The following is a 13,651-nucleotide window of genomic DNA, read 5'->3' as shown; positions in this document are numbered from 1 at the left end:
TCTTTTATATAATGTTGTAGAACTCTTGGAGTTTGAAGTCATAGTCTTGAATAGTTTAGAATGGAAATCACTTATTTAAATATCTAAGTCAATTGTTATATTTAAAAAGTTTATCCATCAATTTAAATTCTTGAATTGTATGAAGAAAAAAATGATTTATCCAAAGTCGAACCTTCAAACAGTCAAACTTGTACTTGCTTGGTAATTTCATTTACTTGTCAAGAAAGATAACCATCTATTTTGACAATCGACCTTCAAAGTTCAAACCATCTAGATTAATCTATAAATAATCAACATCAAGTTAAACACTATAAATATAGTGGGCTATCTATATTTCTATATCCACCAAACAACAACAAAAAAACATGGGTACTTCAATCTATTTGATACTTGTTTCAGTTCTATCTTCTTTCTTTTGGTTCTCAATCTCATTTGGAGCCTCAAGCCCACTTTATGAAAGCATTCTACAATGTCTTCCCCAACATTCTCAATTACCCATCCCAGTTTATACCCGAACGAGTTCTAACTATACATCAATCTTGGAATCTACCATTTACAATCTGAGATTTACATCACCCACTACTCCAAAACCCAAAATCATAATCACACCATTGCAAGAATCCCATGTTCAAACCGCTGTAATTTGTGCTCAAAAACATGGAATTCAGATTAAAATTCGAAGCGGGGGTCATGACTTTGAAGGTCTCTCTTATGTATCTGATGTTCCTTTCATAGTTGTCGACTTGTCCAAACTTCGGTCCATTAGTGTGGACGTAGAAACTAGTACTGCATGGGTTCAGTCTGGAGCAACCGTCGGTGAACTCTACTACAGAATTGCAGAAAAAAGTCGAAATCTCTCCTTTCCTGCATCATTTTGCACCACATTAGGAATCGGTGGGTACTTTGGTGGAGGTGGGTATGGTCCTATGTTTAGGAAATATGGTCTAGCGGCTGATAACATCATTGATGCTCGAATAGTCGATGTTAACGGCAGAATTCTGGACAGAAAATCAATGGGTGAAGATTTGTTTTGGGCTATTAGAGGAGGTAGTGCTGGTGGAAGTTTTGGTGTCATTCTCTCATGGAAGATCAAATTGGTTCCTGTTCCATCAACTGTGACTATTGCCATAACCAGAAAAACTATAGAAAAAGGTGCAACTTCAATTATTCAGAGATGGCAAGAAGTTGCTCATAAACTACCTAAAGAAGTCCTACTTATTGTTGGCCTCAGTGTCACAAACTCAACTGAAAAAGGAAAGAAAACGGTACAAGCTTCGTTCGTCTCCTACTTTCTTGGAGGTGCTGATAAGCTTCTAACTCTGGTGAAAGAGAGATTTCCAGAGTTGGGTTTGGAGAAAAAAGATTGTCTTGAAATGAGTTGGATTCAACTTGTACTTGTCCTAGGTGGATATCCTATTGATGGTCCTACAGATAATTTACTCAATAGGACTCAACCAAAGACTTTCGCTATGATCAAATCTGATTATGTGAAGAAACCTATTTCAAAAGTTGGGTTAGAAGGGATCTGGAAAAGAGTTTTAGAAAATAATCAAGAAGGTTCTCTTTCCTTCGTGCCTTATGGGGGGAGGATGAGTGAGATATCAGAGATTGAAATTCCATTCCCTCACAGAGATGGCAACTTATTTAAGATGATTTATACAGTTAATTGGTCAAAACCAGAGGCCGAGGCAGCTAAAAACCGCACCGATTGGATTAAAAGCTTGTATAAATACACGACACCTTATGTTTCAAAGTCTCCAAGAGGAGCATACGTTAACTACAGAGATATTGACTTAGGTCAGAGCAAAAATGGTACTGCCAGGTACTTGGAAGGAAAAGTTTGGGGAAGCAAGTACTACAAGAATAACTACGAAAGATTGGTGCACATAAAAAGCAAAGTTGACCCTCAAAATTTCTTTAGAAATGAACAGAGCATCCCGAGTGCTGCATTTTCTTGAGAATAAGTTACTAGATCTGCTAGTTTATTATGAAAGGCATCACGGATATATTGAATAAATGACACAATGTTAGTACTTAGAAGTTTTTAGTGAAGTAGTGTATCTAAATTGTATTGATTGATATTGTGTATGGCTCATACTTCATATAGGAAATAAATGATACCAAGAGATATATTGGATATGCGAAAGCTTCTCTTTGATTGTCAACTCATAGTGGTTATCAGTGAAGGATTCAGGATCTACTTTCAGGAGGGGCTAAAAAAGTAAACTCGTTACAGTTACATACGACTATTCCGAGAACTAGAATTTTGCTAAAGTCATGCTGTTCCCAAGACTATTACTCTTGCATAAATAAAGTCCTTTCCAACAATTTAGTTATATTTTACAAAAAATAAAAATTACTTATTATTTTAATTAAAGGAATATCTGTTTAGGTATAAATAGCTTATATATTAACTAACTAAATGTTTAAGAAAATGATGACAAATTATCTATTTATTTATTTTGTCAATGTATATTTGGAATGAGTTATTATGGTTGATTTCGTATATGCCATTCAATTTCGAAAAATTAAGGTTTTCATTTTTCCTTTAAAATCAACCATAAATGTATTAGTATGATAACTCAGACTTCGTTACAAAAGTGAAGTTAATTGGCGACAGACTGCTGACGAAACTGACCTTTATAATCTCCGTTTGGTAAGCCAGTACCAACGACATATCCAAAGATGTTAGAAATGTGGCGCACTACCAACGGCTTGTATCAGAACATTTCTCTTGTCTTAAAATCACCTTTGATTATCTTGCTAGTTTTATGGCGTTTATTAGAAAACAATAATATTCCAAGTGTTATAAAATGGAATTGTATACATTAGTACCAAGGATTAGTACTCAAGTGGATCTAAAGAACAAGTAATATGGGTGAAATGAAAGGGGGCATGAAAAGGATGCCACCAAGTCAAGGGAGGCTATAGCCTCCCCTGACCATATGGTGGATCCGCTGGTGGTGGTTATCCAAGTCAAAACCAATTGGCAAGTGTAGAGGACTTGAACTAGTAAGTAACCAATTCTCATTAATCAAAACAGAAATTTCAACTCTATTTATAGAGCTTGAAAAACAGAAATTTCAACTCTATTTATAGAGCTTGAAACTAACTTCTCAACAGACTTTTAACAAATATCCTAACTAACTTGTGGTTATGATACTGTGCTTCTCCTTATGATACGATACATCACACTATAGTGCACTATAGTGAATAGAGATCATTTTGGTAGCCAGTAATTTTGGAAAAAGTGAAAATCAAGTGCAAGATGTTTGATTTTGGAATGGAAAACTGGGTTTGAAGCTAAGACAATTGCAGAGACATTATCACAGTATAGGAGAGGAGGAGACGATAAAGAGCAATGTAAATCCTTAAGTAAATTGCAAACCCATGTAACTTCAGCAGCAGCAGATTGAGCTAATGCTCGATACTCTGACTCTGTAAAAGAGTGAGAAACCGTTGGTTGCTTCTTGACTGACCAACTAATAGGATTTCCTGCAAGATAAATGACATAGGCACCCATAGATTGACTGTCAAAAGGGCTACCAGCCCAATCGACATCAACATAAGCTTGAATCCCAAATGTGGATGACTTAGAAATTCGAATAGCATGATAGATAGAACCCTTAAGATATCTCAGAATTCTTTTAGCTGCAGTAAGATGAACATCAGTTGGCTTGTGCATAAATTGACACACTTTGCTAACAACAAAGTTGATATATGGTCTAGTGCAAGTGAAGCATTGAAGAGCACCAACCATACTTCTGAAACTAGTGAGATCACTGAGAGGAACACCACCGGTGGGTAGAAGTCTTGTTTTGGCAGCAATGGGAGTTGAGCAAGGTTTGACACCAGTCAGCTGAGTTTTCTCTAAGAGGTCCAAAATATACTTAGATTGAGTAAGAGTAATACCAAATTTGTCTCTATGAGCCTCCAACCCCAAGAAATAATGTAATGGGCCAAGGTCTTTCATTGAGAACCTTGTGCCTAAGTCTGATATAATTCGTTGAAAAAGAGTAGAGGATGAACCAGTGATCAAGATATCATCAGCATAGACTAACATATAAACCAAATGAATGCCATTTCTGTATACAAATGAGAAGAATTTGCATTTGATTTATGAAATCCCAGACTAAGAAGAGAGTCAACCAATTCTTCATACCAAGCTCTTGGGACTTGCTTTAAACCATATAAGGATTTATGAAGTTTGCACACATAGTGAGGATGATTAGGGTCTTGAAAGCCAGATGGTTGAGACATATAAACATTATCCTTCAAAGTTCCATGAAGAAATGCATTGCTCAAATCTAATTGCCTGACACGAGTATACACTTATAAATGATACCAAAAATGATTTATTAGAATTTATAAAGCAAAGAAAAAAAAAAAGAAAAAAAAAGAGAGGCTAATGACACTAATCAATCTCAATTTTCATTTGAATATCTTTAACATAAAAAGATAGGGTGTAATAATTTGAAGCTCAAGAACGATTTTAGAATATACTTCCCTTTTACTACAAATAGATGTTAACTTGAAAAATAACTCCAATGTTTCAAAAACTCGAACAGCCACATTTAAACTAATATATGTCTTAGTAATAATCTTGTGGAGAAGATCTGTACTATTAACATCACGCAATAACCAAACTAACGAGGAACATATCAAGTTGAGCAAATCCAATTGAATAAGTTTCTCGGTAGGAAATGGTTCTAAGGTTCAACATGTATCACATTGATGCAACATTTCAAAACATTTTTCTTTAACTTTCTTTTATATAATGTTGTAGAAGTTTTGGACTTTGAAGTCATAGTCTTGAATGGAGTAGTATATGTTGAGATACGTGTGTAAACACGTGATATAAGAGACGAATCAAGATGAGGAGATCCGACAATCAAGACTATTCCAAGATATGTGAAGATCAAGAATATTCAGTTTCATATATTTAGAATATTTCTTGTAATATATCTAATATTATTATTAGATATATTTTATATTGTTTCTTAGTTTAGTCAGGAGAAACTAGGAAACCCTGACCCTAATTTCTCTATAAATAAGAAAGGGTTCTAAGGATTAAATCATTCGATTACTAATCAATCATTGTAACGAATCACCACAATTGTGGTTAATAAGTATGTAGTCATTCTGCCTTTCTCTGAGGAAGTAGGTCGTGAATGTCCGACTGAACCTCGTTAAATATGGTGTCCTTTATTTATGTTCATCTATCTCCAATTATCACATTATCGTGAATTTCTACATGGTATCAGAGCCAGGGCGATTGTTATTATCTATGAGAAGTCTTACTCTTCTTCGTGAAGATCGATCCAGACAAGACTAAACCAAAATCAATTTATCCTGGTTTGAATCTCTTGTTCTGATTTCTTCATTTGAACTTCTCAAGTCAAAACCTTAGGTTTGAATTCAGATTCTAAAAAAAGAAAAAAAAAAATTCCTCTCTTTCCAACGATTTTCTTTCGTTGTGATTCTACTTTCCAGTCACTTTCTTGATTTGTTCGACTTTTACAAAATTCTCTTGTGTTTATTGTTCTCACTTCCAAACCGAGAACACCGGGTAGAAGATGACATTATGTTATCATATGGCTAATGAGGTTTTCAAGAAGAGTGTGAAGGTTTTGGATGTGATTATTTCACTCTTTTCTTCAAGTCGGTCACTTCAAAAGTTTTGTGTTCCGACTGGCGGGAGGGTGTTGAGATACGTGTGTAAACACGTGATATAAGAGACGAATCGAGATGAGGAGATCCGACGATCAAGACTATTCCAAGATATTTGAAGATATGTGAAGATCAAGAATATTCAGTTTCATATATTTAGAATATTTCTTGTAATATATCTGATATTATTATTAGATATATTTTATATTGTTTCTTAGTTTAGTTAGGAGAAACTAGGAAACCCTGACCCTAATTTCTCTATAAATAAGAAAGGGTTCTAAGGATTAAATCATTCGATTACTAATCAATCATTGTAACGAATCACCACAATTGTGGTTAAGAAAGTATGTAGCCATTCCGGTTTTCTCCGAGGATGTGGTCGTGAATGTCCGACTGAACCTCGTTAAATATGGTGTCCTTTATTTATGTTCATCTATCTCCAATTATCACATTATCGTGAATTTCTACAGTATATTAATCTTCCTCTATGAGTTTAGAATGGAAAATCACTTATTTGAGTATAAAAATTATGGTGTCCTTTATTTATGAAGACGACTCACACAACCCGCAAGTTCGTCCCAAAATTGTACCGTATAGAAATTAACCTTCTATACTAAATCTTCGACGACCGAGAAATTAAACACCGCTCAAAATTATGAACAAAATTTCTCTCTCACTTGCTTTCTCTCTAGCTCTCTCTAAAGAAGAGTTGTTGTATTTGTTGTTTTTAATGTTGAATAGGATCTCAAACCCCATATATATATATAGGATAAACCGACCTAAGCTTCTCAAATCAAACCGCCTAAGTTACAAATTGGAAACCAAGCACAAATTGGAAATCCAAATTGAAATCGCCATCCAAGCCTAAACCGCCTCTCACAATTTGGTACAATTCCAAAACTGCCTCTTACATATCTGATGTGCCTTTGATAGTTGTCGATTTGTCCAAACTTCGGTCCATCGATGTAAACGTAGAAACTAGTACTGCGTGGGTTCAGTCTGGTGCAATCGTCGGTGAACTTTATTATAGGATTGCAGAAAGAAGTAGAACTCTCACCTTTTCTGCATCATTTTGCACCACAGTAGGAATCAGCGGGTACTTCGGTGGAGGTGGGTATGGTCCTTTGTTTAGGAAATATGGTCTAGCGGCTGATAACGTCATTGATGCTCGAACAGTCGATGTTAATGGCAGAATTCTTCTGCACAGAAAATCAATGGAAGAAGATTTGTTTTGGACTATTAGAGGAGGTAGTGCTGGTGGAAGTTTTGGCGTCATTCTATCATGGAAGATCAAATTGGTTCCTGTTCCGTCAACTGTGACTATTGCCATAACCAGAAAGACTATAGAAAAAGGTGCTACTTCAATTATTCAGAGATGGCAAGAAGTTTTTCATAAACTACCTACAGAAGTCCTACTTTCTGTTGGCCTCAGTGTCACAAACTCAACTGAAAAAGGAAAGAAAACGGTACAAGCTTCGTTCATCTCCTACTTTCTTGGAGGTGCTGATAAGCTTCTCTGGTGAAAGAGAGATTTCCAGAGTTGGGTTTGGAGAAAAAAAGATTGTTTTGAAATGAGCTGGATTCAACTTGCAGTTGTCGTAGGTGGATATCCTATTGATGGTCCTACCGATAATTTACTCAATAGGACTCAACCAAAGACTTTTGCTATGATCAAATCTGATTATGTGTAGAAACCTATTTCTAAAGTCGGGTTAGAGGGGATCTGGAAAAGATTTTTAGAAAATAATCAAGATGGTTCTCTTACCTTCGTGCCTTATGGGGGGAGGATGAGTGAGATTTCAGAGCATGAAATCCCATTCCCTCATAGAGATGGAAACTTATTTAAGATTATTTATACAGTTAGTTGGTCAAAACCAGAGGCCGAGGCTGTTAGAGTATAAGGATCGAGATCCGAAGATATCAAATATCAACCGTCCAAGATATATGAAGATCAGATGGATCGACATGAAGAGATCCGACGATGAAGATGAGTCCAAGATATTGGAAGATATCGAAGATATTTTTAAGACATCTCTTGTAACTATTTAATAGTAATATTGAGTAGAGATTATATTGTTTCCTAGTTTAGTTAGGAAAAACTAGGAAACCCTAAACCCTATAAATAAGAGATGGATTCTAGGAGTTTAAGCATTCGATTACTAATCAATCATTGTAATGAACCACCACAATTGTGGATAATAAAGTATGTAGTTGTTCTGGCTTTCTCCGAGGATGTAGGTCGTGAGCTTCCGACCGAACCTCGTTGAATATTGTGTTCTTTATTTTAGTTTGTATCTTCTACTCTATCAATTAACATGAACTTTCACAGAGGCAGCTGAAAAGCGCACCAATTGGATTAAAAGATTGTACAAATACACGACACCTTATGTTTCAAAGTCTCCAAGAGAAGCATACGTTAACTGTAGAGATATTGACCTAGGTCAGAGCAAAAATGGTACTGCCAGTTACTTCGAAGGAAAAGTTTGGGGAAGTAAGTACTACAAGAATAACTATGAAAGATTAGTGCAAGTAAAGAGCAAAGTTGATCCTGAACATTTCTTTAGAAATAAACAGAGCATCCCGAGTACCGCATTTTCTTGAGAATGAGCCACTAGAGCCGCTAGTTTATTTGAAAGGCAGGTAAATATATGGAATAAATGCCTCAATGTTAGTACTTCGAAGTTTTTGGTGAAGTAGTTTATGTAATTTGTATGGAGTGATATTGTGTATGGTTCATATAGGTAATAAATGATACCAAGAGATATCTTGGATATGTGAAAGCTTCGCTTTTGATTGTCAACTCATAGTGGTTATCCAACTCAAAACCAATTGACAAGTGGAGAGGACTTGGACATTATATTATTGGTTGTTATATCGCCCTGCTCTTATGTGGGACATTCTCACACGCCCCCTCACGTGTAAGGTTATTTGAGCCTAACACTTGTGCTGTTTTATCTTTTCGGGTGACGTGGAGCAAATGTGTCTTTTAAGCCTATCATGTTGGACCTAACACTGATACCACGCTAAGCTTGTGATCATCCAACTCGAAACCAATTGACAATGAGTGGAGAATACTTAGACATTATATTATTGGTTGCTAGATCACCCTGCTTCCACGTGGGACTATTCTCACAAAGGTGATTGTGCAAACCTATTGGTTATACAGTGCAGGAAGTTAAAAAAGAATAGTTTACTCCTAAACCTACCTAGTGTGGGTGTGGAAGGGAATTCTGAAGGCGACCGCTTTGTTACAGGTGGTCTACCATGGCTAAATTTTTTGAAGTAGTATAGAAAAAGACGCCTTTAGGAAAAATAGGTCAACATCAGTATTTCCTAAAGTAAATGTCACGGGTTTCCTTAAAGTAAACCCTACCTCTGTTTGATTGATCGGGGACTCAACCATGTGGTTATTGTGGACGCAGAAATGTGGCTTCAAAAGAGAACTTCTGAACAGTATCCCACACTTATTTAGATGGGCTTGAAACTCTCCCTTGGCCAATTCCAAAGCACCATCACTCTGAAAGCTCTAGATAGGAGTAGATAGAAGCTTTTCATAGTGTCTTTGGAAGTGTTGGAAACAACCCAAACTATCAGATATTTGTTTCATTGGGTATATGCAAAAGAAACTACTGAAGTCATCCATGAATAGAATATAATACCTAATGCCCGAATTTGTAGTAACTAAAGATGGACCCTAGATGTCACAGTGAATCAACTCAAGTGGGGTGGAGGAAGAGTTTGTGGATGAAGAGAAAGGAAGTCTCTGGCTTTTCCCTAACTGGCAAGAAGTACATACATCATAGTTGTCTTTGGAAGAAATGGAAAATTGTTGACTTCTTTCCAAAACTGAGATTACATCTTTGGAAGGATGGCCTGCTCTGTTGTGTCATGTCCTAGCTGAGGCATTGACACTATAGGCTTGCTCTAGTGGTATCTCAGATGGACTATCACAGAGACTCATAGTAAAGTCAATACTATACAGATTATTCACCATTGGACCACCAACAAGGAGCTCTTTAGACCAGAGATCTCTAATAAGGAACCCCCAAGGCAAAAATTCAACACTACAGAAGTTTTCCTTAGTGAATTTTGAGATGGATAGGAGGTTCTTATGAATAGATGGGACATGTAATACCTTTTTGAGCTCAAAAGCATATGCTTCAACAATCACAATAGCTCTGCCTATCATAATTCCATTATCACCTTTATATGGAGAACTATAATTAAGAATAGTTTTGGTATGTGTCATGTGACTTGTAGCTCCTGTGTCAGCTATCCACTTCCCATCTTTGTCACTGTAACTAGTTAAGTGAATCTCTTCAGCTGGTACAGAGGGATTCCGAGGAGTGGAAATTAGTGCTCCAAAATGAGCTTGCTCTTCCTCTTCATCCTGTTGTTCTAGGGAATCCTCTCCTTCTTCCTTATCATCTTCAATCTCTTGTAAATGGAGATTGACAAAGTTTCTTGGTGGGGTTCTTTGTGAGGAAGATGACTCTGGAAAATCTTTAAATCTGATGCGACATTGTCTAGTTGTGTGACCCCATTTATGGAAAATAGCACAAGGTATAGCGGTATAATCAAAGAAATTATTTCTGACAGGAGTAGGGTGTGCTTTTGATGGAAATTTTAACCCATAATCAAGAGATTGATTATGTGGAACTGATCTTGCACCCTTAAATGGGGAATGCCGGGACATACCCGTAGTTTCAAACCTTTTGACAAAGTAAGACTCATGCTCATCAATGGGTTCCTGTTCTTTGAGCCAATGTTCATGGTGGGGAAGTCGACTCTTAAGTTCAGCAAAGTTTAAAGATCCTTCTCTACTCTGAATTGTAATGGCAAATTGTGAATACTCTTTTCCCATACCTTGAAGAGAATTTCTTGAGAGTTCAGAGTCAGAAACTCGATCATTCACAACCACAAGCGAATCAGCAATATTCTTTATCTTACTTAGGTATTCGAAAATGGATGTTGAAACCTTTCTTGATGGTTTGAAGCCTATGTCTCAAGGAAGATTTCTTTGCCTCAAATTCTTGAAGAAAAATTAGTTCAAGATAAGTCCAAATTTCTCTTGCTGTCTTCAAACCCAATATGTCTCATGCAATTGAGTGAGAAATTGTAGCTTTAATACAAGATTTGACAAAACTGTCATTTTTCCGCCATTAAAGATAGGCTGGATTTACAACACCTCTTCCCTCAAGAACAATTAACTGTGGGGGTTCTTCATTTGTTCCATCAATTTCGGAAATTAGATCATTTCCAATTTGGGCATTCTCAATTTGGTCTTTCCTGACCAAGAAATTTGAACCATCTAAACGAGCTGAAATTAAACTTGTAATATTTGCATTATAAGAAGACTGACCTGAATTAGGGTATTTGATTTGTAGCCATTTCGTGAAGAGATTAAGTCTCTGATTCTTTGATATAGAAGATCCAACTATTTTCCAATACGAACTTGAGAATTCAACTCGAAAAATGACAAGGAATAGCAGAAACCTCTAGTGATTTGAAGCTATCTTGTTCTTGAATTTAGTCCCACTTGAGTTTTCCTGAATTCGATGATTCGAAAAAAAACTCGCTAGGGCTCCGATACCATGAAAGTGAAGTTTTGATATTATTACTTCAACAACTCTAAACGAATTACAATTACAAACTCTTAGTATGTAGAATTGAGAGAGAGAGAATAACAGAATTAAGAGGTTCGGTATTAGAGAGAGAAAGTTAGTTAAGTGTTAGTTAAGTATAAGTAACCCTATAACTAATAGCTAATCTGACTATTAATAAGAGGGACACGAGCGAACTAAGCGTGTGAGGTGAGTGCCCATAGAAACCGTCTATTCTTACTTTCATCCTTTCCTTAACTGTTCTTCTTTTACTTAAGCCCTTTTTTACTTTCTGTGTTCAACATCAGTCCCTTCTCTCTCTTCTCTCTTACAACTTGGTTGGCTTAAAACGTAATTTTTCATTTTCAAAAAAAATGACCAAAAAGAAGAGGCTTATCACACTAATTAATCTAAATTTTCATTTGAATGTCTCTAACATATAAAGGTAGGAGGGTATAATAATTTTAAGCTGAACAACGATTTGGAAATATACTTCTCTTTGACTATAAATAGATGTTAACTTGAAAAATAACTCCAATGTTTCAAAAACTCTATGAGACACATTTAAACTAATATATGTCTTAGTAATACTCTTAGTTTTTATTATTGAGAAGATGAATTACAACTGCAGAGTTATGCTCTTTAAATAGAAAAATTACTAGCATAAAAGTAGGATGAAACTCTTGACTAACTAACTCCTAAAGACTAGGAATGCATGAATAGAAACTAACTCCTAAAGACTAGGAATGCATGACTGGAAAACAGAATTGAAGTTATCTACTGACTTAGTCAGAAATAGTAACTAGTAAACTTCTAAAGCTTAGTCAACATAGCTGGTGTGACTCTAACATTCCCCCTCAACACCAGCATCTATTCTTTGCACCATCCCGAGCTGGTGACTGAAGTTTTCGAACTTCTTGCTGTTCAGACTTTTAGTAAAAAAATCTGCCACTTGTTCATTTGTGTCAATATACTTCAGTTGGATCTCTTCTTGCAATACTTTCTCCCTTAGAAAATGATGATGTATCTCTACGTGCTTAGTTCTTGCATGAAAAACAGAATTTTCAGCCAAATGTATTGCTATTGGTTATCGCAGTGTTGATGGGCCTAGAAAGTTTCCTAAATAGGTCTACACCCGCAAGTGCACGGGTGTCAAGTTGTAAAGTTCCGGTAAGACCGGTTCGTTCCTCAGAGACTAAGTCAAATTTCAATTCTAATCTTAAAACTATTATGTCTTCAAAATAGTGGTTTGATTGGTAATATATTTTTTTTTTTCAAATAATAAAAAGATAAATAGCAATTAAAATTTAAATAATACTAAAGTTGATATTCAGATAAAGGGGACCTAGGGTTTTCCGAATCCGTCCCTCTAACAATTCTAACGACACTTTATTTGGATTTAATTAACAAGTTCTTTATATAACTCAGATTTTTGGTCCATGAATGGTCTAAAAATCCGGAAGATTTTATTGTGAAAAAAACAATAAAAATGATTAACAAATCATATCGTTAAAATTATTTATGAAGAACTTCATCTAAGACCCTAGATAACAGATTAGTTACTCATAGACATTATATAAAAAAAATATTGGAAAATAAAGTAAAGAGAGGGAGAAGAAAACTTAACTTTTTTCGCTATTTTAAAACCAAATAGGACCTTAGGGAAAGGATTTCCTGTTGATTTTCCACTGTTCTGCCAAACGCACCCTCTAGGAAAACGATTTTCTCAGAAATATTTTCCCTGTGAGAAAATTATTTTCTCACCTATTTTCTCATCTTCTCCAACTATCTTTTTCTCTATAATTTTCTGTTTCTTTTCTTATAAACTCTCTGTAGCTTTTCCTTTCTGTCTCTTTAACTTAATTAACCGGAAATAACAATGAAACAAATCGAAATTTCTTTAAAACCGAGAAATGATCTCACTATTAATCTCTCTCTCTCTCTCTCGATTACAACTTCCTGTTTCTATCTCTCTCTGTAATCTCTCTCTCTCACTAAGAACAAAGACTACATAAAAGAAAAATTAAAAAAAGAAAAGGTGATGATGATGAAATAGTTTCTGTCTCTGTTTCTTTCTCTCTCTCAAACCCGAGTGATTCTCCTCTTTCTCTCTGTCTAAACTCTGTTTTTTTTTTCTAGCCGTGGAGAGATAATCCCCTCTTGTTTTATCTGTTCACCTATATAGAGAAGAAAGATCGAAAAATCCTCCCCTATTTCCATCCATCTTCAGCTATATTAGTTGCGGTTTTTAGAGAGAGAAAATATCTTCTCTCTATAAAAACAGCAACTTTATCTCTTCATCTAGCTCACGGTTCCTGTCTCTCTTTCCTTCTCTTCTTTCTTCTTACCATTTCTGCTTCCCTAAAAACAGCAACTCT

The 13,651-nt window shown here is 35.6% G+C and overlaps 1 protein-coding gene and 2 pseudogenes across 2 annotated transcripts; 2 read left to right on the top strand and 1 right to left on the bottom strand.

Moving 5' to 3' along the window:
* Positions 1 to 341: 341 nt before the first annotated feature.
* LOC147563635 (tetrahydroberberine oxidase pseudogene) lies at positions 342 to 2,146 on the top strand (annotated as a pseudogene). The gene has a single exon (XR_015224921.1). The product of XR_015224921.1 is annotated as a tetrahydroberberine oxidase pseudogene (transcript).
* A 3,448-nt stretch (positions 2,147 to 5,594) lies between these two features.
* On the top strand, positions 5,595 to 7,193 carry LOC147563634 (berberine bridge enzyme-like 8 pseudogene; annotated as a pseudogene).
* A 1,218-nt stretch (positions 7,194 to 8,411) lies between these two features.
* Positions 8,412 to 11,889, bottom strand: LOC147563633 (uncharacterized). Its single transcript, XM_086664956.1, has 2 exons — positions 8,677 to 11,889; positions 8,412 to 8,625 (listed from the first exon to the last, which is right to left on the bottom strand). The coding sequence occupies exon 1, from the start codon at positions 10,532 to 10,534 to the stop codon at positions 9,557 to 9,559; it is 978 nt and encodes a 325-aa protein (XP_086521082.1). The 5' UTR covers positions 10,535 to 11,889; the 3' UTR covers positions 8,412 to 8,625; positions 8,677 to 9,556.
* Between the last annotated feature and the right edge of the window lie 1,762 nt (positions 11,890 to 13,651).

Source organism: Eschscholzia californica, unplaced genomic scaffold, assembly GCF_041429995.1.
Source record: "Eschscholzia californica isolate CP2 unplaced genomic scaffold, dmEscCali1.0.p SCAF_1, whole genome shotgun sequence".
Lineage (NCBI taxonomy): Eukaryota > Viridiplantae > Streptophyta > Magnoliopsida > Ranunculales > Papaveraceae > Eschscholzia > Eschscholzia californica.
Note: the sequence above shows the minus strand (reverse complement) of the source record. Positions and strands in the feature narration are given on the sequence as shown.

What these genes read in the sequence shown, in the direction of transcription:
- LOC147563633 (XM_086664956.1), bottom strand. Translation starts at nt 10,534, where the DNA reads ATGGGAAAAGAGTATTCACAATTTGCCATTACAATTCAGAGTAGAGAA.